Source organism: Columba livia, chromosome 18 (genome assembly GCF_036013475.1).
Source record: "Columba livia isolate bColLiv1 breed racing homer chromosome 18, bColLiv1.pat.W.v2, whole genome shotgun sequence".
In the NCBI taxonomy this organism is placed as follows: Eukaryota; Metazoa; Chordata; class Aves; order Columbiformes; family Columbidae; genus Columba; species Columba livia.
Window position 1 is genome coordinate 11,630,789 of NC_088619.1, and position 27,781 is coordinate 11,658,569.

Genomic DNA, 27,781 nt, shown 5'->3' on the forward strand with positions numbered 1-27,781 from the left:
ATTAGCGAGTACCAGCGCAAGAGAAAAATATTCTTCTCAGTTTTCATATGCGTAGTAATTCAAGCTGAAACGCCTTAAAGATTCAATACACTCAGAGGTGCTTGTTATGACATCCCGGTACTCACGTGCTGGAAACCGAAGCGCGAACGCTGGTTCGCATTAGCTGAGGATCTGATACACCCCGTTCGCCGCCCTGCAATGCGGAGATGGAATCAGCGCCCATTTCCTCCTTCGTCTCAAGTGAGTGGAAAAAGAGAATTGCACTCCCACGCCGCCGAGGTTGCCAACATCTGCCTTGCCTCATTTCTTCTGCTTGCAGAACATCTGGCTCTGATCAAGGACACTCATGTGGGGACACTTGTGCAGGGAACGGGCTGTGCTGGGACGGAACCTTTCGTGATGCACCCCCCGATCATGGTACCTTTTCTTCCTGAGAAGACACAAATAACTTCATCTGATGATGGTTCTAGTTCTTTTCTTCTCCATGGGTTGCTCTGGAGAAAGGATCAGTTTGGATCAGTTGACCTATGAGGTTTGGAGGTACCTGCGCATGAGAAGGCACATGCGGCTGTGGCGCTGCTGCGGTGAAGGGGGCTACAGGAATCCTAGAATAATTTTGGTTAGAAAAGACCCTCAAGATCATCAAATCCAACCATGGAGGAGTGGCTGCAAGGAGCTGCACAGGGCTGGGGTACGTTGCCTGTACCCCACGGGGTGTCTGCAGGCAGGACACCATCTCATGGGCCACAGTTCCTGTAGGACACCAGCCTTTTGCTTAACATCACCCAGCTTTACCCTCTTCCTGTTTCACAGAAGTTTGTCTCATAGCTGTTTGTCTCATCACTGTTTTTTTGGAAAGTTCCTTGAACTTCTCAGAAATACCACATTTTGTTGTTCTTGCTTACTTGCACTTAAGTTGCTCAACTAGCATTTGAAAGTAAATTACTCTGCCCAAAGAGCCCATCTGTGCTCTTGTATGTCACTTAGAAGTAATATCAGTCAGAAAAGCCTCATAAAGTGTTTATTACCAGCCAGACATTTAAGTACTTTAACTTCTAATTTTACAAAAGTAAATTGAGGTATAGCAGAAGGCTGGAATTGGCCACTGCTGGTGGTCAGCTACTCACTTTATTTTATTTTATTTTGTTTTATTTTATTTGCTTACCTGCAAGCTCTGCATCTTCAGCCTCCACTTGCTAAGTACATTCTTTCACAAGATAATTCTATTCTGATGGAATACACTCCTACATCTCTGAAGTGTCTTCATCTTTGAACCTACAAATATATATTTTTAAAATTACTTTCAAATACCACCACAGGTGTAACAGCAGTGACTGCTTTTACATGCATGGCCCTTGCACATGTGCACAGTGATATTTTATTTCCCGTTTTACTAAAGAGAGCAAGAACAGCTGCCAGCAGAAAGCGACTCAGACCTCCTTGTCCTCAACACAGCCCCAACCCTCGCAGCTCAGCACCAAGACACTGATTACAACCAAAAATTTCACACATCCACGCTGTAGCAAAATAAGGCTGGAAGGAGTTATTTATGAAAGAAAAAAAGGGAAGATCAGCCTACATGATGTAATTGGCTTGGGTGACCTTAGAATCCAAGAAATTATGACAACAACATGGCTGACTCATAGTCTCACCCAGTATTATTAACGGTGTTATTAATTACTATATATTTTCATACCATTTCAATAACTATTTGTATTTAAGAACGTTTAAGCCTTACCTTAACGGGGAGGAATCCAGCGCTCATCCTTTGCCCGTGAAAGTGGAGATGCTGAACCCCCGTGGGCTGGACTTGCTGGTCATCCCTGTGGTTCTCGGTGCTCCCTTCTCCATCCGCTTGTTTATGTTTTGCTCGGGCACTTCTGCCAAAAGGTATCCCTCACACTTTCCCCAGCTTCCTCTCGCCCTTCCTCCTTGGCAGATCTTCAGATTCATTTATGATACAAAAAGCAAACCAAGCGGATTGTTGTTGAGTTGTTGGAGTGGATTCTGTGAAAAGTTACTTGGGAAATTCTTGACTCTTGGCCAAGAGAAGTGAGCCCAAAAATAAATCACACACACACACAAAATCCTTTCTCCAGCAAATTTTGTTCTGTTTCTCAGCACAGCAAGAGAGGCTGAAGTCAACAGCAACATCACGGCACGTTGCTGAAGGCAGAGGAGCGAACGGTGACTTTATCTCCGAATGGCAAAGGTTTGTGTTTGCGAAGTGTTCCAGTGTGGGAAGAGCAGTGAAGTGCTGCCTCCTGGATAACAACAGCTCTTCTGATTCATAAAACTTATTGTAAACATGCAAACAAACTTCTCTCGACTCACTCTGGGTTTGATTTCCCCCCCGGCTGAGACGGTGACCCTCCATCACCCGTCGCCCACCGCAGCATCCCCTGCCCCAGCACGGCTAAGGGACCCGTGACCAGCTGGGACAGGCGAAGGGCTTCTAAACCTGGAGGAGCTGGGTCTGCCTCCCTTTGCTCTGCCTAGCAGAAAAAACCCAAACAAAACCAAAACCAAACACCCCTAACGTTTAAAATACCTTCAGCTATTTTAGAGCCAGGTAGACTCCAAAGGCATAATGAGTCAGGACACAGAATCAAGTTCAGACTTATCCCCAGTACATCTCCGAGGTATACAAACCTTCTCTTTTTTTTTTTTTTTTTCAGGTTCTCCTTGTAAAAATACAAATAAATAAAAATAAAAGAAAATAAACCCAAACAAAATAAAATACCCACCTGGCGATGCCAGATCCCAGTCAGCGAATCTTAAGCAAAGAGCCTCCCTGCCCAAAGCACTCATGTTTGGAGATGCACGTGGATCTGGGTGTGTGGGGTGGCTGCTGTGGGGTTTTTCCTGGCAGGAACAGCCCGTTCCTGAGCCACGGCAGCCACCTGCTGGAACCTGCCTGCCCGCAGCCCTGCCTGCATTTGCCTGCATGTTCATCTTCCACTCGGTCCCAGCCTTTCCCAGCAGCTGGGGCACAGGGTGGTGGGGAAACACCTGGCTGCCCGAATGCAGGGAGTTTCTGTCTTATTTAGGACTTTTTAAATATATATTTATTATTGCCCTTCCATCAGAAAGCACCACACTCGTTGGCCAAGTAACACCAGCCAGAAGGATGCTTCTCAGGATGGAGCAAGCCAAAGCTCTGGTGTCCTCCTGCCATGGATGAGGGAGGATTTTGGAGCCTTCTCCCAGTTTGCACATGATTTTCTCCAATGACCAAGCCCACAGTGCCCAGCTTGGGACCAATGATTCATCCTGGCAGGGTTATTCCTCAGCACAGTGAGTCTTCATGCATCAGTCCGAACAGGGGTACAGATGAATGGCAGGCGTCAATTTGTCAAAGGATAAAGGCTTTATTTATTAAAATAATAACTCTATTTTTTTTTCTTCGCGAGGCAGAAAACCTGCAGAGCTGTATGTGGTGTGACATGGGTTCCAACCAATCAGATGGATCAGTAACACGGATGAAATACACTGAATATTTTCCTTTGTGACTCCAAGGGCTCAGACGTGAAGCGGTCGCTGCTCCGTGGCCCCATCAGGTGCAGCATCCAGGTCCTGCTCCTGCAGCTCCCGGGTGAGGTCGATGAACATCTGTAACATGCCGCAGTGGAAACGACCCTGTTATTGTCAAGGACTGACGGTACCTACACTTGTCACCGGTTGTTTCTTCTTTTTCTCCAGGCAGGATCTAATCTGTAACTTCTACATCAACATACCTGTTGCAAGGTGTGCAATGACAAGCTGTACTCCTCAAGCCTGAAATTCTGTTTAGCTGCGGAAGGATGGAGAAGGCATCCTTAAAAAACAAATCTATAGGAATGACTTGAAAGCAATTGTCCTACTTAATTGGTTATTTCCTTTTACCTGCTTCTAGCTTGGAGAAAGATTGGGACAGAGGTAGCACATCTTCTGTTGGTATCTTGTAGATCAGCAGATGAGTCGTCCTGAAAAAAATAGTTAAAAAATTAAGTAATCATTTCATGATTCAACACTAAGGTTCTGGGGTGCTTGTAGGGTTATTGTCCTCCCAGGTAAGTAACTGAGCGAGGTCAGGAGGAGCAGCAGAGGGTCCCAGCGTGAACTGGGCTGGGTGAGCAGCTCTTGGGTTCTGACCTTTCTTGCCAAGCCGCGCGGGGGAAGAGGCGCACGATTTCGGCATGGAGAGCATTGCTGTGCTCCGCGTCCCTCATCTTGACTTCCAGGCGGTAACTCGTGCCAAACTTACTTTTCAGATCCTCAAGGGAACCGATGTACCTGCAGGGGAGGGAAAACTGTGCTCAAACCACTGTAAGCAGCAAACAAAGCAGCCACTGGATGTGGGCAGCAGACACACATCCTCTTATTCAGCAGCTGCTCGTACTGTGGTGCTAAAACCACCTGACTCCTCACAAAAATGACACTTGGGACACACCTGGAACAAGCCAAACCAGCATTTGCTGTTAGATGAAGAAAAGAGGAGAGAAGAAGAAAGGAAGAAGGAAGAAGAAAGAAGGAAGAAGAAGGAAGGAGAAAGGAGAAAAAAAAAAACAAAAACAAAAACAGAAAAAATGAAAACAGAAAACCCAGAAAACAACAGAAAATAGGAAAAATATTAAAAGTCAAAAAAAGAAAAAAAAAAGCCAGAAAAAAAGAAACACCCCCCCCAAAATAGATAAAAGGAAGTAGAAAAATAAAAAAAAATTTAAAAAGGAAAAAGGAAAAAAATGAAAAAGAAAAAAAAAGGAAAAAAAAGGAAAAAGGAAAAAAAAAAGGAAAAAGGAAAAAAAAGGAAAAAGAAAAAAAAAGGAAAAAGAAAAAAAAAGGAAAAAGAAAAAAAAAGGAAAAAGAAAAAAAAAGGAAAAAGGAAAAAAAGGAAAAAGGAAAAAAAGGAAAAGGGAAAAAAAGGAAAAGGGAAAAAAGGAAAAGGGAAAAAGGGAAAAAAGGAAAAAGGGAAAAAAGGAAAAAAGGAAAAAGGGAAAAAAGGAAAAAAGAAAGGAAAAAAAAAAAAACAAAACAAAAAATAAAGAGGAAAAAAAAGCAAATAAAAGAACAAAACCCCAAAGCCCAGACTAAAAATCAGGTGGCATCCCGGTGGGTGATGCGACCCCGGTGCCCACCGTAGCTGCCCGGCCACCAGGATGGCCACCCGGTCACAGATCGCCGCCGCCTCCTCCAGGTACTGCGTGCACAGGACGGCCGCCCGCTCCCTGCCCTGCACGGCCCTCCGGATCAGCCGCCTGCAACAGCGATGCCACAGTTACTGCCCACGAACAGCCAAGGAGAATCTCCTCCCCAAACACCACTGAAATGGTAAAATTATTAAAACCTGGACAACTATTTCAGTTATCTTGCTTGAAGCTGACGTGGAGATGCCAATGCAATTTATCATGTCAGCATCCCTCCAAATATTACGCTTTCAGCGTTAGCTGTTGATGAAAAGCTAGAGCAAGCATTAGGTCTGAGTGATGAAAAGGAAGAACCACCTCTACTTTTTTCTCATGCTCTGAAGAAAACGGGAAATTTTGTCTTTTGTACCAAACTCCTGGGTTCAGCTGGAGTTTATGCCATTTTAAGATTACACCTGATGGTCACCAAGACCCTGTTGCCTGCTGAGTAAGGAATTGAGTGAGTGGTACCCCACCCCCTGTCCATTAGGAAAAGAGAAAATACAGATGTATCTGCCACTGGGGCAGAAGCTCTTTGCCTGCTCAACGGTTACTACAATTGTAAGGGTAAGATCTGCCCTGTTAAATCTGTTTATACGCCTCAGCGCTGCTCACCACATTTGGCGCTGTCCTTTGGGGTCCATGCCCACCGACGGCTCATCCCAAACCATCACCGTCGGGTCGCCCAGGACGCTCAGCGCAAAAGACAACTGAAATGGGAGAAAGAAATGAGGTCGTGTCAGGGATGCTTTTACTTTAACTGCAAACTGATGAGTTGTCCTGCTACACCTTCATCCATGGGAATCTCTTAGAACCTAAATCTCTGATTCCAAAACGCAGGAAACAGAGAGAAAAAACCCCACCTCAGGTGTTCTTATTTAACATTTTAATCTCCAAAAACCAGATTTCCTCAAAACCCCCAAGCCTGCCAAAGATCTGAAAGTGGTTTTCCTTCCCATTTACTGGCACGTGGTGGCGCATGAAGGGGTGATTACCTTGTAAATCCAATTTGTGGTTAACATTTATTAAACACACAATGCAGAAGAGTAGGGAAAGAGCAGAGGGATAGATCCTGCCAGGCTGGATTCTAAAGCTATTGATTAAAGAAGTAAAATCCTGCTAGGAATCCACTCAGCTATATCTGCTGCTGTGGTACAAGGAAATATTATAACTCCTTCCAAACCAAAAGGATCTTCCATTATGAAACTGAATTTGCAGAGACTTCTATTAGACTTGAATTGTAGGCTTTGCTCTCCAAGAAGGAAGTTTCTACTTTGTGAAACAAAAAAGTAAAATGTTTACAACGTCAAGGACCATATTCTGCTCTCACTGACACCAGGTCAAGGAACCCAACACATCCTCAAGCTTGAAGGAAGGTTTTCTGTGCACCACGTTGAAGAAGAACGAGCAGGATTTGCTCAAGCTACCATGTACCTTCCTGGCTTCTCCAGCAGATAGCCTCCTGGCTGGGGTTTCTAGATGCTTCTGGAGATCCAAGGCTCTTGCTAAGCTGCAGGAAATGGAAAGAAAAGCATTGAAATGACCATTTCTGTTTGCTAACGCTGCGGTGAGGGTGCTGAGGAACCAGGGACTGACATACACATTCTGGCAGACAATGCGTCACCTTGTGTTACTTGGTGATTTTACTCCTCAATAAAATTTGCTCAAATGGTAAATTGAGAAATTTTTGCAGAAACTCAAGACTGCAAACACAGCTAATTAGAGAAGTTAATTACTCGTGGAATTGGCCACGTACTGGAGCAAGTTTCTTTTTTTTTCTGAAGTTTTCTAGATAAACTAGAGTTTAAAATCTTCATAGACAAGAGACTGAGCACAACATAAAGTAGCAGATCTCATCAGAAGGAGATCCAGTCTCTCCAAAGTAAAGAGGCATTGAAGGTGCTGTCTCTTCATCACACTAGCCTGGTTTGTTAGTAGAAAAACCCTTCTCTGTCCTAAAGCTAAAATCGTAGAATCACAGGAGGGTTTGGGTGGAAGGGACCTTCCCATCTCCCCCAGTGCCCCCCCTGCCACGAGCAGGGACATCTTCACCAGCTCAGGGTGCTCAGAGCCCCGTCCAGCCTGGCCTGGGATGTCTCCAGGAATGGTTCATCCACCACCTCTCTGGCCAACCTGGGCCAGGCTCTCACCACCCTCAGGGCCAACAATTCCTTCCTCATGTCCCGCATGAATCTCCCTCCTTTAGTTTAAAACCATCACCCCTTAACCTATCGCAACAGACCCTGCTAAAAAGTCTGTCCCCGTCTTTCATTTGGCTCCATACCAGCTGGTGATAACAGCTCTGTCCTCTCTGCTCATCCCTCTCACGGCAGCGTAGGTCTCCAGGTGCTGCTGCACCGTCAGGTCTGGCCAGAGCGGGTCCCGCTGGGGGCAGCAGCCCAGGGACCCCGGGGAGGGGACATCTGCATCCTGGCCCGCCAGCATCACCTGCACAAACACACCCCCCGCAGGTGCACTCTTATTTTGAGGGGAATCAATGAACCCCTTGGAAACACAGTTGTGTTTTCTCCTGGGTTGTGAGGAACCTCATTAGCACACGGGGAAGTTCAACATCACTGGAACATCTCTATCTACCACGGCTCCTGCTCACCTCAACCCAGGGAAGGGCTTCTACAAAACCAAACGCTGTTTACTACCGTAAAACTTGGGTAATACTACCAACATGAGGCTATCTTTTCCTAGTAATACTTTTCTATTTTAAACATTCAGTCCCAAATCTGTAACAGCAATGGTATTTCCCCTCCCCTACTGCATGTCATTAATCATCCTGCACATAATTAAATGATGGATTGTTACTGGCCCAACCCTGTTCACATTCTTTTTCAATTTCCTGGTTTTGCAAGACTGTTTATGAAGACTGTTTTGATGCTTTTTTTTTAAGATGTCAACATTTCTTACAAGGCTTGTGAAATTTCACCATGGGTTTTGGATACACACTGAAGATTTGGTGTAGCTCAAACCCTTAAATCTGTAACACTGGTTTTGATGAAAACTAGAACGTGCTTTGAGTAAATCAACACTTCTGACTTCTGAAAATATCCAGGGCTGCACATACATAAATTCCCTGAGTTAAGGGCTGCTCTGCCAGCTTGTCTTTCCACACCCTTCATTTACAAAGGCATCAAGATCAACCCCCAAACGCTCCAAAGGAATCACCTACCTCCCCAGCAGTCACCGTTATGTCTCCAGAAATCATATTTATAGTTGTGCTTTTCCCAGCTCCATTGGGTCCTAACAGGCCTAATACTTCCCCTGGAAAAAATAAGCAAGAACTGTTAATAATAATTATTTTTAGTAAGATCTTTTTCCCTGTGTGCACTATAGGAAAGTACAGTAGCAGGAGGGGTTGTTCATTAACTTATCCCAATAAATTAAAACCATGCACGGAGGACCGCAGGTGCATTGGGTCTGGGTGCATACAAGAAAGTTCTAGCTAAAATACGGTCTCCAAATGTGACCTGCGCAATAGATTTTGGTCATTTATAGGGGGTGCAGCAAAATACTTGAACCTTTTTTAACACTAAAAGAGAGGTTTTTGATAGCAACTTTCTTCTTTTTCTTAAAGACGCAACAGCCTTTCTTATCGTCGTATTCCTTGTGCAAACCGTTGACCATGATCACCGGCTCCTGTGAAGAGATGAAGTAGGAAATAAAAACTCTACTCTCGTCCCATGAGACAGCTCATCTGTTCTTACTATAGAGTATGTGTCTTTACAGTGAAAAATTATAAATTAAAAATCCAGGAAACAGAGCAACAGGATAAAAATAAAAAGGAAAACAAGCAGAATTGGAATAAAATTTGGTGCCAGCTAAACCCCTCCTGGTGCTGGGGGACCATGGGCTGGATGGCGAGATGTGCGCTTGGATTTCCCATTAGTAATTAATAGGTGTATGAGCTAAGAAAGCAGAGACAGCCCGAAGATGGAGAAGAAGCCAGAAGGCTGGATTCACCTCCTGGTGCTGCAGCGAGGCCATCGCGCTCCGCACCCGCTCCCGCTCCGCCTGCACCTCGGGGGGCTCCTCCCCAGGGGGGTCCCTGTTCTGCCGAGCGACCGCTCTCCTCTGCTGGATCCTGCCAGAGAGACGGGGTCACCAGGAATCGCTTCCAAAAACAGGCTCAGATCTGCAAGTTTGTTCCCCAGGCAGTGCCAATGCAGCACCCGTGCAGAATAAGAGGTAATGGGTTCAAACTGGAACACAAGAAGTTCCACTTAAATTTGAGAAGAAACTTGTTCCTGGTGAGGGTGGCAGAGCCTGGCCCAGGCTGCCCAGGGGGGTTGTGGAGTCTCCTTCTCTGCAGACATTCCAACCCGCCTGGACACCTTCCTGTGTAACCTCATCTGGGTGTTCCTGCTCCATGGGGGGATTGCACTGGATGAGCTTTCCAGGGCCCTTCCAACCCCTCACATTCTGTGATGCTGTGATTCTGTGTATTTATTGGAATTCAGGGAGCTGTTTCACAGAGTGTTTGCTCAAATATTAATTCATGGGGGAAAAAAAGTCCCACTGGCACACATGAAAAAATAAAGGTCAGCTTCAGCTTCTCTTTCATCGATAAGTATTGACCGTTCCCCTGCTCAACACACGCCAATGATGTGTTCAAGGAGAATTAAAATACACGGGCGGGTTTTCAAAGCTATTTGGGCATCCAACTCCTTGCTGAGCCACATTTGTTAATGTTCGACAATTTGATATATTTTACAAATCTTCTCCCACATGACCTAGGTGGCCAGGCACAAGCTGGCGGTGACAGAGAAGCAGAGAGCAGGCAGAAGATGACCCAGCCTGATGGAGCTTTAGGGGAGATCTCCATCCTGCAGAGAGCAATACTGACACGTTTGAAAAGGAGTGAAAATGTTGGATTTCAATTTGTAACTATTAATTTAACCAGCTGTTAGTGAAACATCCTGAAACCCCGGCTGTGAAGCTTAATTAAAAAGAAAAAAAAAAAGCACTTATATCACATTTGTTATTCTCTCTAGGACATTGTAGTTCAACCGACCTTCTATTGCAACACACTGGATGGGAATTTGCCTCTAGACACATTCAGGGAAACTCCAGTAAGTAATCCAGAAACTGTAATGACCCAAAGGAATTAAAAAAATCCCTCCTTTCATTCTCAGTTTCCTCCTCTCCAGATAGACTGGTTAAAACTAAAAAATACAAGCTTTATCCAGGCTTTGCAAAATAGTTTAAAGTTTAGTCCCCATCTCCTCCTACTGTTGGGGGGGGGCAGGAGGGTCCTGGCAGCATCCAGCTCACCCCATGGACCGGGATAACGCGACTGGCACAGCACCCTGGTACCCGGGACACACCTGAAGATGGGATCGAGTCTTGTCACCGCTTCTCCAGATCTCAACGCTAAACAGCGCAGGAGAAAAGCAAAGATCACACACTGGATGTAAGGCTGAACAAAAAGCAAAAAACGGGTTAGGTTTGTGTGGAGACAAGGCAACAACACAATTAATTTTAATTATAAGGGGATGTAGGGACCTATCTCATTGACTTCAGCTATTGAAAAGGTAGTCATATAGGTCCAAAAGGGAAAGAAGTTAAATTGATGTTTCACATATATTTCCATCTCAGATGCAGATCATTTGCAAAAACCTTGAATTCATGCTACAGTTTTAGCTCAGATAATCTGTACCCCAATGGGCTCAGTGAAGCAACAGCAGGAACAGAAACCTTTCTTTTCTAGAAGCAGAATTAATAATATATATATATTATGCCTATAATAATTAATAATATCTCTGCCTTATACATGAGCTCCACTTAATCCCCCCACCGTGTTTACACATCCAGAGTCACATGAGACATGAGCCCATGATTAACTCAGATGTATGAATAGCTCCTCTGCCAATATTTAACATGAAACTTCAACCACATCGCCCATACTTTGAGGAGAGTTATACAAGCCCAGTGCAAGTCCATCATATTAGAACAGTCATCCTTTCTAAAACAACCAGCAAATTGCTCCTTACTGCAAAGGCAGATACGAAGATTTCACCCCGTCTCTCGAAATGTCCTACAAAGTAGAGTGGGAAATTCTGCAAGAAAAAACATCAGTCAATTAGAAAAGATCCTTAGCATCGTGTGCCTTGGGACTGAAGCAAGTGTGGGATGTAGGAATGCTCAGTTTTTCTGCAGGGTAGGATAAAGGAGCTTTGATCTGTACTTATTTTTGGGGTTCAGACTGTCTTAAAGAGCTGCACCTTCTTTGGCTACAGCTGATCCAGAGGTGCCTCAAATCAGCCAGGTTAGATTGACCTTTTCCATCACGACTTCCCTCTTCCCAGTCCTTCTGCCAGCTCACTTCATCCCTCCACTCCACCGCCTTCCCCTCCCATGCTACCCCAGCTGCCAAAATACAGGCGCTGGAACAGCTCTTTGTAACAAAACAAACCAAAAATATCCCAGTCAAAGGACTAACAAGTCAAATCTTGGCCACTTCTCTCATTCCCAGCCTGGACCTTTTCTTCTCCTGTTGTCTTTTCTCACTCTGTCTTTTTAACACTTGGCATTTCAAGAAAAGGAATTTGAAAAGCGCCTCTTGCTTTTCCAGTTTGCACCATTAGGACCTTTGGTGAATTTAGTGGGACACATTTACTCACATGTACAGCAAAGATCAACCAGGCCAGCGGTGCAAACACAGGAATCAAAGTAGAGAAGGTGAAGTAAGTTGCAGTGTGTATGTTACTGACCATAAAGACAATGCTGTTCACCTGGAATAAATCAGAGAAAGTATTTCCAATATTAATGTATTGTTGCTAAAAAATAGGTTATTTGTCACTGACTTGGGCTATTCTGCTAAATATCAGTATATTTGAAGTGAAACCTCAAGTGGCAAGATGTGTAAGTCCAACATGTCAGAGTGAAGATCCACTTCACTTACCAGAATGAAGATGAAAGACCAAATGTAACGATTGCTTCGTCCCGTGCGAAATTTGAAGGCAATTAAGTAGACAAAAAGGATGACAGACACCCCATAACCAATGAGACAAATGATCTAGAGAAAGAGACTGATGTCAGTGTCATTCATCCAGATGGATGTGGATATATGAAAACCTGCCTGGAGCAGCCCATTTTGATTAAAATATTTAATGCAAAAAACTCAGAGCAGAAAGAGGGAGGGGGATTTCTGGCTGCCTCTTTTCCTGCATACAAAATGCTCACCAGGGGCGGCACGGTCCAGGACTCCAAGGGAAAGATAGGGTTGAAGAGCAGGATGACCCCGAACATGAGGCACATCAAGGTCCAGAAGAGCGGGACGTCCACCAGCGCCTGCCCACACCAGTATGCTGAGGGGTAGAGCCCCGCCAGCCGCAACTGGGAGCGAGCCTGGAGCTGTGAAAGCCAATGGGAAAAGAGAGGTCATGCAGCAGAGCCCAAAACATCATTATTCTCCTCCTCCTTCTCCATTAACTTCACTCCTTCCTGCCCTGGCTGAGCTTTCCTCTCCCTTTTGAACACTTTCAGTTCTTTCTTAGTTCTACCGTTGTTCAAAAACACCTCAAAAACCTTTATTAACACCCGAATTATTCTGAGCCCAAGCTGATTCCTTCAGATGCAGAATAACGTGCTTTGGTACAACATTGTGCTCGTGCAGCTACATTTCTTCTGGCATCCTACCTAGAAATGCTGGTCAGCCCACCAGCACACAAAATGCTGTCCAGAGACATTACGTTTGCCTTCACTCCTTGCGTAAGACCATTTTTGGGGTATGCTTTTTACCTTGTAATCCTCCATGGCGCTCATTGCGAAGTGAGGAGGCAAACCAGCAGCCAAAGTTAGCACATAGGTGAGACAGAAAGTAAAAAGACTTTCCTTTGTATACGGGCTTCCTATCTGTGGAAGAGAAATTCAGACTCATCAATAACCAGCAGCTGCCCAGTGAATATCTGGGCAGCTTGATGCTCGTAGGCGGGTGAGCAATGACACGGTAAATAATTTGTGTTTAAGCATAAAAACTAAGACAGTTAACAAAAGCATTCAGCACCTTAAAATTTGCAAAAAGTATTTGCATTACTGTAAATTGCTGAGACTAGAGATCATCTTTTTGATGCTGATTCTTGCCAAACGCCTTCTGAAGCGAGGTAGGGCTTGCAAGTATTACTGGTGTATTCCTATGTTGCCACATATCACGAGCTTAAATGTCATATGGCACTGAAACCCTACAAAGGTCTCAAACACTGCAGAAGAAATTCCCATTAAATAGCCCTGATATTGACTGCAGAGGAATGCCCCAGCAGCTGGAACACTGACCCCAGCCACTGGAGGTTGCCCACCCAACCAAGTCTCCAACTCGCCCAGTCCCTATCACTTCAGCACGGCTATTTCCATTAATTTTCACCAAGAAAAGGAGGACACTCACTCTGTAAAAGGGATCGCTCCAAACACGGATCGGCGCGGTGGAGTTGAAGAGCCTGAGGAAGGTGTTGCTGAGGATGTTCATGAGCACGGGGAGGCAGTTGATGGGTTCGACGCTGCACAGGACCGTGTAGCGGTAGCTCTGAAGGTGTACAAGCAAAAGATATCACCTTTGTGTCCCTGAGAAACGTGAGGAGGAGCTGAGCTCAGTGACGGATTTATGAGAATTTATGAGAAATTTATGAGATTGCAATGAGAAATGTGATCGGACAGTTTTATTGAAGAGAGGCAACACAAAGACCTGGAAGGGTGGTAACAGGTACCACCAAAAAAAAAATAAAGATAATATTTTCTGGAGAAAAGCACAAAAGACTTGCATTGATGATTTTCTGTAAAAATCACTCTAGAAAATCATTCAGTGAAAATAATAAAATATAAGCTTGGTTTCCCATAAACAGGGTTACTGATATTTAATATATCAAATAAATATTCCTTTTGCTGGTGTGGGTATTTCTGTGTCCCATTTAAACACATTTCAGAAAGTCCAGTTGACATATAGGATGAAATAAGGAAAAACCTCTCACTCACCTTGCCTTCCAGGGATAATTTTATAGCTCCATTATATAGTGGAATGCTTGTGACATTTTTCTCAAAACTTATTTCTGGGTTTATGTTTTGAGCCTTCAAAGCAGCAATGAAATCCTCAATTTCTGATCCTGAAATCAAGTCAAGAACAGAAATTAGAATAATCATACTTTTTTCTTTAAATATAGTTTCTTATAGACAAGTTCCCATTTGCAAAGCAGAAGGACGTTAAAAAAATAAATTTAGAATCTAAGCAAATTAAAATTGTCTCTATTTTTTCTATTTTAACTAAACTGGTTAAACACAACATATGTTTCCATAATTTGTTTATTGCATTTTTTAAAAAAAATTGCCAAATTCATAGCTCTTTTAAATGTCTGTCAGTTATCAGCACTAAAATTGGATTTGCTTTTGGTCAAGAGAAAATGCTTTTAAAAGCCACAAATGCATAAAGGAATATAAAGAAAGAGTAAAGCAAGGTTGGTCTATCAGTTCTAAGAGGACTCAGAGTGGTGCAGAAAGCAAATCAACATCACATGTTCTTCTTCACCTGTATCATTGAAGATGAGAAGATTTGTTGACTTATTTTGAATTTTCACTTTGGTGGGAAGGAAATATGGGCTAGCCGAAATTTCCCAGTTGCCAGAGTCATTCCACAGTTTAATGTCAATGAAAATCATAAGAAGTGGAAGGATAAACATTCCAAAGAACAGCAATCTAGATGGAGAAACAGACCGTAAGTGCATCCAGGGGAACTCCACATTTAACTAATTCTGTGATTTCTTTTGAGAAAGGGAAAAGCCATTCAGAGCTCCAGCACTAAATTCTAACTGTCATTACCAGCATTTTTAATTATTTCCCACCTAATTCTCAGCTTTGAAACATCACCACTAGTATTTGAACCTTCCCTCAGTCGCTCAAGGGAAGGACCGAACCCTTTGGAAGGCACCAACCCAGCACGAGGCGAGAGCTCCTGCACTTACATGGACGCGAGGAACTTTCCTTCGTGCTTCAGTTTTAAGAAGCGAATTCTCATCATGGCACAGACTTGTTGCCTCCAAAGTGCCATCCCAGTCACTGCTGTGCTCCCCAGTTCTGAAAATCCCGGGAGGCTCTGGTCCCTCCCATCAAGGTCTATGTCTTCTGCATGTTCACCAAGAGAAACAACGTTATCCACAAAGAGCTTTCAAAGGACACGTTTAAGTGCAAAAAAACAACAAGGATCTTCTGTTCTGATTAGAGGAATGCTTCCATTTTTAGCCAGGAAAGAAATAAAGGCAGAGAACGGGGGCCATAATTTACACAGAATATAATTTACATTGGTGAATTCAGACTGGGTGAAGCTGGGTTCGTATGGCAACACACCCAACATCTTCACTGGCCTTGTGAAATGCCTCCTGGCTACTTAATCTCTTGGTCAGGACAGCGTACCCTTCAAAAGAAAATGCCTTTCCAACATCAGCCTTATTTAACGTGCTTAAAAGAGAGTGTTGAGACCGAGCCATCTAGGCTTCTTCAAGAAGATAACCTTCATTAAAGGAAAGCAGCTCCTGATCTACCAAAACCTACCCAAATTCAATTTTAACAGAAACTAATTAGATATTAATTAAAACATATGTATATATGGAATCTTAATCGCGCTACGCTTGCAAATGGGTGTCAAAGTTTTACCTTCATGACCAATGGCTTCCTTGCCCTCCAGCTTCAGGAAAACATCTTCCAGGGTTGTCCTGTTAACTTCATAACTAACAACCCCCTGCAGAAGACTGCTCTCGAGATGGCTGAACAGGTCTGCACAACAGAAACAGCCAGATCCAGCTTAGTGACCAAGGCTAGTGTTGAGTAGAAGCATTCACATTGTTAATTTCCATCACTTAAAAGCCACAGCAAAATTATTGTGCTCTCTAGAGGTAAGTAGAAAATTCAGATTTCTTTATTAGCACGGGCCTTCCTGGTGGGAAAACGTCATCCTGAAACCACAGGAGGCTCGGTGGATTTTAGTTTGCTGATCAGTTGGTGGATTCATTTGCAGTATTGATATTAGGATGTCCATTACAGGCTTTCTTTAAGGCTGACGTTTATGCAGCTCTGGGCTTCCCAATCCCATGCAGTAGGGACAAGGGAATATATTTATTCCCTTGACAGAAACTTTCTCCTTTACAAGCCTGACAAAATGACGGGCTTTTCTTACCTGGGAAGCTGTTGGTGTTTTCCAGAGGTAACGTGTAACACAGCTCGTCTCCCTTCTGTCTTTTGAGCACGGCATTGGGGATGTACTGTCTGACCAGGGACGAGGTGAGATCAGGGTCACACAGGTCGTTTATGCGCATCCTGTTTGTATTAAAAAGCAATTGCCATAGTATTAAATGAGAGGAAAAAAATGCATGCATCATCCATTTAAAACACAAAGCCAGAGGTTGTTCTTCAGGCTGTATGGAAACCTCCAAAATGGGGCAGCATTTTAGTGGGAATTTGTATAGGTGTCTGCAGTGCCCCCTGGTTTTGCCATGCGTGCAAGAAATACTTGAGGTTACGAATAATGATCCTGGCCAATACTGCTAAATCAAGAACACAGAAATTAAAATCCAAAGGAAAACAACTTTACATTAATGCCTTTGTACATCACTCTGGCACCAGAGTATGTGGAAATCACAATTCTCCTTACTCTGGTCCCCTTTTGGCTGCAAAGGAGGTTGCACAGTCATTTTAGCTATACGTGCAGAGCTTTCAAGATTGAATTCCAAAGAAAAGCAGCTCTCTGTCCAAAGAACGATATTTTTGGCAGCCTCAAAGTCTTCTAAAACGACTTGTCAAGATTTCTATTACGCTATATTGAAAATCTGTAGAGACACAGACTCTACAAGAAAATACATCAACTTGAAGCTTTTCATAAGAAGAGTGATGACCAAAAAGAAAAGGATTTACCTTAAGTGATAGCCAATTCCCCATTTTCTCTTCAAGTACAGAGATGAGCCAACACACTGTAATCTCCCATTTGACAGAAAAGCTTTCCGATCTAAGGAGGTAGGAATACAAAAGGATTTAGGGGGATTTACAACAGTGCGGTAGACTGACCTCACTCTGCTCCCTCTGAACTCAACAGACACTTTTATAATGAAATTGAGAGAAGAAAAACCAGGCCAGGGCTGAAGGGTTTTTTCTTGTTGAACTGCTGCCCTTCTCCTAAGCAGTGAGGTTAGTCTTTTAATTACGTATTCTTACAGGCCTTTGGAAAAAATCCCATGCAGCCCAGAAGCAATAAGGAAGTAGGAAAGATAGTAATTAAAACAATATCACTAATTGTGTGGGTGCTGCTAGCGGTACAGCCAGTTAATCTGCAATTTCTTTACCCTGAAGTGGAGCACGAGCAAGGTTTTGGAAGGACATGTCAGTCCAGTTTTAGCCTTTGCTCAGCCTGGGCTGGGTGGTCTCTAGCAGACAAAATGTGTCCAGCAAGCACAGATTGCATCAGGCAGGGCAGGAGCCATCCGTGGGCTCTGTAATGGGAAAAACCTGATTTTCAAACTGTAGGTCAACTATGATGTGAGAATTTGGGCTCACCAGCATGAGCATCGGCCTCCTCCATGGACTGGGTGGCAAACAGCGTCACGCGTCCAGCCTGACGTTCCTTCAGAAGGTTCCACACGTGGTGCCTGGAGCAGGGATCCAACCCAGCTGTTGGCTCATCCAGAAGCAACACCTGCAAAGGCAAATGAGGTCAGATCTCCTCGTGTCCCAGTCAGTATTTCCATGCTTACATCATTTCATTTCATGCTTTTCGTAATCTCACTCTAAGAATAACATGCATCCTCAAATAGAAGCTGGTTTTATTGCTTTTTCTCCTATTACAATATTATTACCCTTTTCATTTAAAATACAGTTCTCGTTAACCCAGATTCCTTGATACTTCCAGCAGCCAAGTGAATTAGTAGGTCAGCAGACTTGGAGTGCCCAGGGGAAAGTACCAATGTCTGCGTGCCAAATCAAAATGCAAACCTTGTGCTAAAGCGGTACACAGTGTGTGTATGTAAATATGACTGATACCTACCTGGGGATTCCCTAAAATTGCAATTCCAAGAGACAATTTTCTTTTTTGTCCCCCACTTAGAGTATTGGCACAGACATCCTGAAGGTCGGTGAGGTCCAACATGACGAGAACTTTCTGCACCTTGGCAATATAAAAAAGACAAGAGCCAGATTTACAAAGTGCTGGTCATTTTGTAAATTATGCATGATTACACAGAGTACAACTTCAAGATTTAAAACTTATCTACTTTAAATGGCTTTGATTAGAGACAAGTACTGCAAATCTGAATTGTAACTTCTGTGACACGAGGATAAGAAAGAATTGAAAAAAAAACACTTCTCCCCTAAATTAGGATTGTTCTAATTTCCACAGAACAAGATGCTGGTGATGATAACTCTTTATAAAAGAAAGCACAAAGTGTCGGAGATGCTGTAAAACAGAGTCCAGACAGACACATACCAACCTCTTGCTCTACTTCCTTCCACTGAATTCCCTTTATGTGAGCAAAAGTTCTCAGGTTTTCCTTCACCGTTAAGAGTTCAAAATGCAAATTAAATTGGGGGCAAAACCCGACCAATGCCTGAATTCCTTCCATATCCTCTACGTCAGAGACTTTGTAGTTGTAGATCATTGCAGAACCTGCACATGGGAATGAATGAAACACGGTTGCTCAAAGCCCTGTGCAACCTGGCCTTGGACACTTCTCTGGGCAGCCTGTTCCATGTCTCACCACCCTCATGGGGAATAACTTCGTCCTTATATCTAATCTAATAAACCTCCCCTCTTTCAGTTTAAAGCCAACACCCCTTGTCCTATCACTACAGGTCCATCATCTTACCTGCTGATGGATTGGAAAAGCCACCGAGCACATTTAAGAGAGTAGTTTTTCCAGATCCACTGTGACCAAGTAGCGCGGTGATCTGTCCTTCGTATATATTTAAGGACACACCTAGAACAGAAATACGATGCATCCAGTATATTTCAAAAGAGTTTGGGTTCATATCTAGTGAAAAATTAAATTAAAAGAATTCCCAAACTTCTCTTACCTCTTAAACCTTCAGTTAACTTGTCCTTCTTGTATATTTTTGTAACATTGTTTAGTCTAAAGGAAAGGTAAACAAGCCATTAGTATGTAATCTCAGTTTTGTCATGTTGCTTTTGCCTCAAAATAAACTTTGAAAACTATTGGAAGAATATTTCTCAACCTCCTCCTCAGACTGGTCTTGTTCATTACAATGAAAAGAGTAATTCCATCTGAAGGAATTGCTTTATATAATTCATTTCTTGTCCACTTAAAATAACCAATATACTTTTCAAAAAGATGCTTAAAAGGTTTCAAAGTCTAACTCAATGAATATTTAGTGAATGAAGTGGGACGCCCTAGGGAATGAGATAACACATGGTTATATAATTAAAAGCTCTGACCTAGCTATTATAGCAGCAGATTTGTATTTATTTGCTTTCTAGTAAGAAGTAATGGGCAGCAACAGCAATGGGCCAAACTAGCCCTGTAAGGATTTAAATAACATTATTTGATATTATTTTATATGTTAGACGGCTCAGTATAACATTCACCAGTGCAATACAGCTATGCTCTCTAGAATGAAATACAATGTGTGGTGTTCTATTTTTTCCCGCCTACAGGAGTTTTTACCTGATCGCTTCTTTCCCATGGAAGTCAGGAGGCACCGGCTCGGTGTTGTTGCTGAGGATGGGACCATGGCTGCCCATCCTGCCAGCTCCTATCCCCGTGTACCCGTTCCGGGGCCTGAACCAGTACGATGGGCTCAGAAAGAAAAAGGGCGGATACGCTGCTCCGTACTTGCCTAATACAGCAAACAAAGGTGGCAAAACATCAAGCAAAAACTGCCAAGTGTCAACTCAACTTTGATAAGCATTGTGTCCAGCCCTCTTGCCCTCCACAGATGCAGAATAGAGGCTTTGGCGGCATGAAAGGACTGGTATGTTCTGCAAAGTTATCCACTCATCCAGATCCATAAGCGCAGGTGGGGAACAAACACAGCAAAGACCTCCTTGATCACCTCTTTGGTCCAGATGTTAGTGGAAAATCAGGTCAAGTCCTACAGCATATTTTTAAACCCAGCGGTCAGGGCTGCTGGAGCAGATGTAAAGCACCTCAGTGCCTCGCAGCAGGATTTAATGCTCTTTTTGAAGCCTGTTTTTGAGGCTGGGGCAAATGAGGTAGCTACACATATCAGCTTCTGGGAAAACAGGATTCTTCCCAACCATTTATTCCCAAGCAATACAGCAAATCCAATTTTGAGCGCCTCACATAACATGACACGGCCCATCGCTGTTAAGATGCTGTTCCACAACCTGACCAGCTCATTACCAGGACACCTTTTTTACTGCTCCACACAGATGATGGTTTTCTCAGCTTTATCCCACTGCTTCTTTGGCACCTTTCCTCCTATGATGGGAGGGGATTATAGAAGAATAAAGCAAAGGAATTTGTACTCTTTTCCTCACATTTCCACTTACCAGGCAACACCTTATCAAAGTAGATGGCCAACAGCAAGTACAAGACACTGTCAAGGGTCAATATGATGTATAGGTTAAGGAAAGGGTACAATTCTGGTGTAGAGTCTGGTCCATATTTGTGTAATTTTACCATCTGGAAGGAAAAAAGCAAAAAGGCAGAAGTCAGATGCAACGCTTCCTTTAGGCAGTAACACAATGTGCGAGCCACTGCTGTGTCATCACGATCATTTTCACCAGAAACCCAGGCCCACTCGTGACCATGACACTGTTTCCAAGCAGGACAACAATTTCTTACAATCACAAATATCAGAAGTGCTTCTGTGAGCTGAATTCAAAACCGTGCAGAAAAAGTGACTACGTCAGAAGAGTGATGCACACAGAATTTGCTTGGGCAGCACTTCAAGACCTTGTGTTTCTTGCAGATCTTGGTACCCACCAGACACATCCCACTGCTGCAATAATTTTCCAGAGATTGACATTTATTGTATATATGGAGCTGGTAAAATCTGTGATGCAGTTAAAAGTTCAACTATGTGTTACGAATTATCGTGTACTTCTTGGAGTCAAGTTTTCTTTTTACAAAGCATCCAGGGCAGAGAGGCATGATTGGGTCCTTATGGCAATGCAAATCATGTACGGTAGCTACTGTTATCTGGCTTTATTTTGGACATACCTTGGAGATGCCAGCTGTGAAGGCAAAAGGACTGAAAAGATTAAAAATCCATTCCAAAGACCGTGGTACTTTTTCAAACAACGTCAAAAGGCCCAGGAGTCCAAAGATGATGTGAAGGACGAATCCCACAAAAGCGGCAATTTTTGGCTGCTTTACCAATGAGCCGAGCATGAAAAAGAAGTGAATCTGCAGCAGAGAAAAACAGTAATCAGCAGGATGCATTTCTGCTGGTGATTAAGGAAGAAAAAATGCAGAAAACAACATTAGAGGCCCAGCTGAGTTTCAGTTGTCCCGTACGGATGCACATGGCACATAACAAGGTTGTGTCATTTAGCAGACAGCTCTGATATTTAGGGCAGGTCTATAAAGGCAGCCAGACCAGCATCTCCCTAATAGGAGTGATATGTTAGCCTACAAATTACAATAAATCCCAGTAGAGTTTTTGTTGCTTTCTCATATGACTCCCAGCCCTAGAGTACTCTGCAGCCTTTGAGTTTTAGCTGTTTTGATTAGGAAATGGAAATAATCATACATTGTTTAAGAACACAAAAGCAAACTTACAGATGCTATGCCGTAAAAGAAATAAAATAAAAATTCTTTGAAAACATTGTGGTCATGGATGACTCCTTCATTCTTGATAACTGCCAGCAGACTCGCTGTTATTGCAACATACACGGTGTACGGCAAGCTCCAGGATAACCTACAAATGAACATACAGTTATTTTTGCCTCTGACAGAGCCAATACAAGACACGCTCTTTTTCATTCAAATACTTTGTAATTCCAAATACCCTTCCTTTTGCAGTTTCCAGGCTGCAAAGGTGCAAATATCACTGTCTTGCATCTGTATCTGTGCAGGTGCAGCAGTGCCAGCAAAGAGCCACGGGGCACCCAAGCAGAGGCTCTGCAGCCTGGATCATTTATTCTTCTGCTTTTCCTAATGATACCGCAAGCTAGTACACATCTTATGTCCCTAAAACAGTATAAATGCTGTGGTTACACACTTTATTTCTATGAAACTTACCAGAAGGAGATGTCGTGCAAACCCATTGCTCTCATTAGCACCTTGAGCTTCTTTTTCTCTTTCATAACTTTCACCGATAAAAAGTACATAAATGGGGAGAAGCACAGCATAGTGTACATAATGAACCAAATATAATCCCGTTTATACACAAGTTTGATCGAGGGTGATTCCAGACGAACGCCGCTAATTGACTTCATCTCCTCCCAGACGGAATGGTTTGTTTTCACCTAAAGAAAAGAAAAGGGCCCTTAGATTGATTTTCGGTAATGAAACAGCCGACATCAGAACAAACAGGTTTTCATAAGCATCGAAATTACTACTTTGTCAATAACAATGTTAAATTTGTAAGTGGCAAAAAACCTCAATATTTAGTATCCTTTTATATTGCTCTGTAACAAACACTAACTCTACCTTGAGGCATGAAATTATCTCTAAGTCTTTTAACTTTTGAGTTACAATATGTATTTACAAAGTTACTGATCGCAGAATATGAACTGTGGGGGGGGTTTGTTTGGTTGGTTTTTGGTTGTTTTTTTAAGTTCACAGATAACTCCAGATAAAACAGAAAACATATTTCCCATCGGGATCATACTTACTTCTATGATTGCTGCATCGATGCTGGACTGCACTGGTAGGAAACCATTATACCAGTATGAAGGAACTTTGCAGTAAACTGATGAATAATCATAGCAGGTATCTGTGGGAAAGAAGAAAAAGATAATTTGATCTATATATTTCCATATGTGTATATAAATGCTTATGTATAAAGTGTGGGGTTCAAAATGTATTTGACCTAAGAGTTGGGAAATCAAGATTTAGTTTTACTCAGTCATTTTCCTGAAACAGCCATTTTTTCTCCAGGAATAATGTGGTACTGGGTGGTGGCTTTGGCTACCCCTTGTCCTGGTGCTATAAAGTCTGTCCCCATCTTTCTTACAGACCCCTTTTCAATACTGAAAGGCTTGTGTAGAAGTCTCCATCACTTCCATTTTCCAAGACTAGTTCTTAGCAAAATACTTGTTTCTCCCCGTCAATGACGAACACTTGATAATATGCTTACTTTTTGGTTTGGATAGTTTTCTCTGGCTTTTGTTTCCTTCTAAGTGAAAACCCCTCAAATTCTGAATGGTATCTTTCTTGAAGCATTTAGCAAATACAGCCTGAATGCCCCCAGGGTGACATAACAGCACAGAGATCCATCTAAGCATGTTTTAATGTAAAATCAAGTCCTCTGATTTGTTTTATTTTGTTACCCATGTCTCCATAGGCATCATTTGGAGATACCACACTGTAGCCTTGAAATCTCAGACAGTAGGAGAAGTCATCCTTAAAAACAACACCAATAATTTCTTCCTGCGAAAATCCTCTCACTTCCAGTTCTTCCTCATTTTCCACCTCTTCTATTGTTACACCTGCCACCAAAAAGAAAGGAAAAAAAGAAAATCATGACAGCTGAACCATTGATTCGTCATGCAACAACATGAAAACGTGTACCAGACATGATCTGTACCCTCTAAAATCCTTCTGTTCAAATCCTTTTCTCCCCCCACCACAATGAAGACCAAGGTGCCCACAGTGCCGGGGCACGTTCAGGCACTGCAATTACAAGGATTTTAGAGCAGCTTTACCTGCCATTACAGAATCCGAAGCCACTTTGCTCATTATTTTCCTGGTGGTGTTTGTTACAGGTGTGTATGCCAATGTAACTCCCTCGGACCTAAAGGCAGGAGCATCTAATCGGCCAAGGAACCTATAAGGCACTTCTTGCCGTGGGTAGCTGCCTATCGTAGTTGTTGACAGCAGTGTTACCAAGAGAAAAGCTGCCGATGTAATCCATTCCTAGATGAAAAGAAATAAATGTGAAGGTGAGGGGCAGCACGGTGACTTGGAGGTTGGGTGGGATGGAAAGTGTCCTCAAGGACCTTCATCCAGCTCCTCCGGCCATGAATGCCTTCTGTCTGTCCATGAGGAAGAGCTGTTTCACAGGTGGAGTAACTTGAAAACATGAGGAATGTTCCAAGTGAAAACCGTATTTTCTTAGTAGCAGAGCCAACGAGGTCTGCTGATAATTTTACACCCGTAAGTGAGAACTGGACATTGCGTTCTTCTGCACAGCACGGAAACGGCATCAACAACCAAAAGCAACAAACCAGCTTTGTAACAAGCCCTTATTGTGCCGTGATGTTGTAGTGTCACGGGATGAAGTGTAACTGCTGGCATTTTCCAGAGAACCACATTTTCTCGTATATCACCCCATGCAAAAACAATGCAGTGTAAAGTACTTTGTAGCAGAAATCCTAACTTCCCTTTGGAAGAACAGACACTTGCCTGAAAACTTTGTGTCTTCGTCCTCCACACCAATAGAATATTTTTCCATAGAAGAGCAAGGGTTTGCTGGAATATTTTTGAGGCTTTCTTGACTATCCCCTGCATTTTCCCATCTAGGATGAGAAAGAAAATAACATAATTTTAGAATAAAACAGATCACTGGGAGTTAATGTATTTACTTGAGTAAACACCACTTCAGAGGAAGACGATAACATGCCAAAGGTTAAAAGCTTTTCTTCATTTTACAATTTGGATGAGCAAGGAGAAATTTGAAGGAAATAGCCCAAGATCATGCAAGGGAGCAGAATGCTGGGTTGGATTCAGCTGCCTCTTCCACGTGCACAAATTCATCCTTCTTCATCCCAAAAAGGCTTTGCAGAAAGAGGCATTCAACGGGCTAATGTTTGTTTCTCCATCTACATAAAATTAACAAAAGGAAAGCCACTCTGTCCTGTACTAAAAAACGTGAGAGGATTGAATTGCATATACAGGCAAGCAGATATAAATTTTAATTGTCTTTTTATACGCAGCTATTCAAAATATCTAAAATATACCTGACCTGCAGCAGCTCAAGTCCAGCAGCTCTGGTTGACTTTGCACATACAGCTGAGCCTCGGAGCCGACATTTCTTGCAGCGAATTTATGTTTTGTCTTAGACACGTGGTTTGTTGGCAAAACGCGGCTCATCTGCTCTAGATATTGTAACCAGACCCTAAACCTTCCCTGTTATATATGTGCCTTCTCCCCACATGGTCTACAGCGGAAAGTGTTCAGATGCTAAAAGTAGCCTAAAATAGATGCTTCCAATGTCTCTCTTCAGCAGGCTGGTAAGAGACTATTTTGTCATGTTTTCACCCAATTATAACTCTAGTATAGCTAGAGGAGGGCAGCATTAAAACACCAATGTGCTTCTTTATATCCTCCTAAATACCGAACAGGGAGCATTTATTGGGGGATGTTTTTATGGGGAATATTTATCTCAGCTCCAGCTTCCATCACGTGGCCAAGCAGCAAATATCCCGTGCAAGAACAGCAACAGCTTCCGAGCTGACTGGTTCCACGACCTTCCCAGAAGCCAAGCAGGGAGGGAACCTCAGAACATGTTTTTGTATTTTAATCTTTTAAACCAGCTCAAACCGAAAAAAAAAATCAAAGTAACCTCAAATGCATCGTGCTCTTTTCCCCTTGGACATCGCTTCCTGATTTCACGGATCGGGCAGCTGGAGTTAATCAACGGTTCTACTACTCTGTTCCCTTCATTGTTTGTTTTTGGAAGAACTAAATATTTGTGTGTTCCAGGGGCGAAGGATCCAGGATCCCTGTGTACCCTCTGTTAGCACAAGGTTTATCTCCCTGTTGCTTTCCCTGCCTGGAGCTTCCTGTGGCACTTCCCCACCGCAGCGACCATGGAGGTTAAAGGCGATTAGGATTTCTAGGAAGTGCTACTTTTTTAATCTAGGTCTCTATTTCAGTTGTTTTGAACCCAACGCAGCAGCCCAGGATGTTGGGGCAGTAAACAAAGGTTCACGCTGGAGTATTTGGATAACATGGAAAACATGATGGTCTCGTAAAAACTGCACTGAACCTCTACAGATGTAACAAACCCCTCATTTAAAAAGAAACAAAAAAGGAGCAAATCCAGGACTTTTAAAAACATTTCCATTAAATTTCTATTGGTTCTAGTCTTACTTTTGCCTTTGGAACAAGAAGCAAGTAACCCTGGAAACTGGCACATGAAGTCAGAAAGCCAAACAAATGATGCTTCCTACAGACATTGGACAAACTTCATCAGGAAGAATTTCAATTTGAATTTAGAATTAGAAATTCAATTAGAATTTCAGTTATCAAAAGACACAAAATAGAAGCAGGAGAGATGCCTCTGCAAGACCTGAAGTTCAAAACCTCAGATTCAGAAGACAAAACCAAACATCAGAAACTCATTTGGAGGCAATGGTGTTTGGGGAAGCCTTAAACCAGTTAAGAGCATCACTTGGAAAATGGGATGTCTATAGAGGAATTTCCCTCCTGAGGGCCCGGTAAATGCACCAAAACCTCTTGCTCTCCAGGAACACACTTGTCAGGCATTGTAGCAACTTTTCTTGGGACCCTGTGTCGTCCTGGGGAGGTGTGTCCCATATAATCGCCTCATTTATTTACCATCTCAGGGATTTCCTATTGGGCATCTCCTCAGACTGTCTTTACCTCCTGATAAATATGAGACAGATCTGACTCTTTAACACAAAGTTTCCCAAGCAGGTTATTTTATTTCCTACTCTCTACTCAAAAACTACACCTCTAAGCCTGCCTTGTATCGAAGTTCAACACCTTAATTCATACAGAGAAGTGAAATTCAGGGGGTCCATGTTTTCAAAAGCGTTTGTTGGTGATAGCAATGCCAGAGGAGGGGGAGCCAAGGGAGGGATCGTGACTGGGGAGGACCCAGCGCTCAACCTGTGGCTCTTCGCCTGGAGTCCAATACATCAGTAGCACGAATCAGAGTCTGTGCACACCCAGAAAAGCAGAATATTTTTGCTCCTTTGCCTCTTAAACATTTTGATGCAAAGCTCAAAGTCTGCCAGAGAACAGAGCTGGGAAGTGCAGCTCTTATGCATTCAGCATAACACTGTAGTAAAATAACAAGTTAAAAAAAATAATCACCTAACACAACCCCTGCATAAAAACACCTTAGGGATAATTTTTCCCTTAACAAAAGAGAAATACAAACCTCCTTACCTGATGTTGTGTTTTCTGTTGGAAATCTGTCTCCTCCAGCTCCGAGGTGTCTGGGCTCTTTATCCCTCTGTGGTCCGGGATGGGGTTGGGGGCGGTGGGACAGTCCCATGGCCATGGCCATGCCCCCCCCGCCTGACGTCAGAGCTCAGTCCCCGTGCTGCACACGCTCCCAGCAACCCAGGCAGTGAGCAAAATACTTCCAACCAGCTTCCCTTGCAGACACGCACACTACATTTTGCAGTATTTAACACGTCACGTTCATCGCGTGTAATAGAACAGCAAAGCAACCTCGTCCCTGCCTGAGCTTCTCTGGGGGTCACACTTTTCTCCCCATCTTGCTCATAGCCTGAGTCAGCA

General features: G+C 43.2%; 1 protein-coding gene across 3 annotated transcripts; it reads right to left on the reverse strand.

The window, feature by feature from the left end:
• Nucleotides 1-1,164: 1,164 nt before the first annotated feature.
• LOC102098860 (ATP-binding cassette sub-family A member 10) lies at nt 1,165-27,746 on the reverse strand. Of its 3 annotated transcripts, XM_005511889.3 has the most exons (41): nt 27,425-27,746; nt 24,692-24,804; nt 23,992-24,202; nt 23,617-23,775; nt 22,960-23,060; nt 22,364-22,590; nt 21,902-22,040; nt 21,341-21,526; nt 20,668-20,800; nt 19,820-19,991; nt 19,212-19,267; nt 19,004-19,114; nt 18,629-18,804; nt 18,187-18,306; nt 17,700-17,838; nt 17,064-17,154; nt 16,330-16,469; nt 15,810-15,929; nt 15,122-15,281; nt 14,689-14,855; nt 14,142-14,269; nt 13,558-13,695; nt 12,918-13,031; nt 12,360-12,530; nt 12,079-12,192; nt 11,798-11,908; nt 11,168-11,233; nt 10,502-10,593; nt 9,138-9,258; nt 8,696-8,813; nt 8,347-8,438; nt 7,450-7,613; nt 6,600-6,675; nt 5,781-5,875; nt 5,118-5,237; nt 4,135-4,275; nt 3,886-3,965; nt 3,738-3,793; nt 2,748-3,612; nt 1,739-2,264; nt 1,165-1,275 (listed from the first exon to the last, which is right to left on the reverse strand). In XM_005511889.3, the coding sequence occupies exons 1-39, from the start codon at nt 27,543-27,545 to the stop codon at nt 3,523-3,525; spliced, it is 4,929 nt and encodes a 1,642-aa protein (XP_005511946.3). In that variant the 5' UTR covers nt 27,546-27,746; the 3' UTR covers nt 1,165-1,275; nt 1,739-2,264; nt 2,748-3,522. The 3 variants fall into 3 exon arrangements, with proteins under 3 accessions (XP_005511946.3, XP_064891072.1, XP_064891073.1); XM_065035000.1 differs by lacking the exons at nt 1,165-1,275; nt 1,739-2,264 and having other exon boundaries at nt 3,352-3,612; nt 27,417-27,438; XM_065035001.1 differs by lacking the exons at nt 1,165-1,275; nt 1,739-2,264; nt 27,425-27,746 and adding an exon at nt 25,251-27,355 and having other exon boundaries at nt 3,352-3,612.
• Between the last annotated feature and the right edge of the window lie 35 nt (nt 27,747-27,781).

Bases quoted from the DNA above. Each gene is read 5' to 3' on its own strand.
- LOC102098860 (XM_005511889.3), bottom strand. From the start codon at position 27,545: ATGGCCATGGCCATGGGACTGTCCCACCGCCCCCAACCCCATCCCGGA. The intron at 24,805-27,424 runs GTAAGGAGGTTT...TTCTCATCCTAG, and splicing joins AACAGAAAACACAACATCAG to ATGGGAAAATGCAGGGGATA. The intron at 3,794-3,885 runs GTAAAAGGAAAT...ATCCTTCCGCAG, and splicing joins TTTCTCCAAGCTAGAAGCAG to CTAAACAGAATTTCAGGCTT.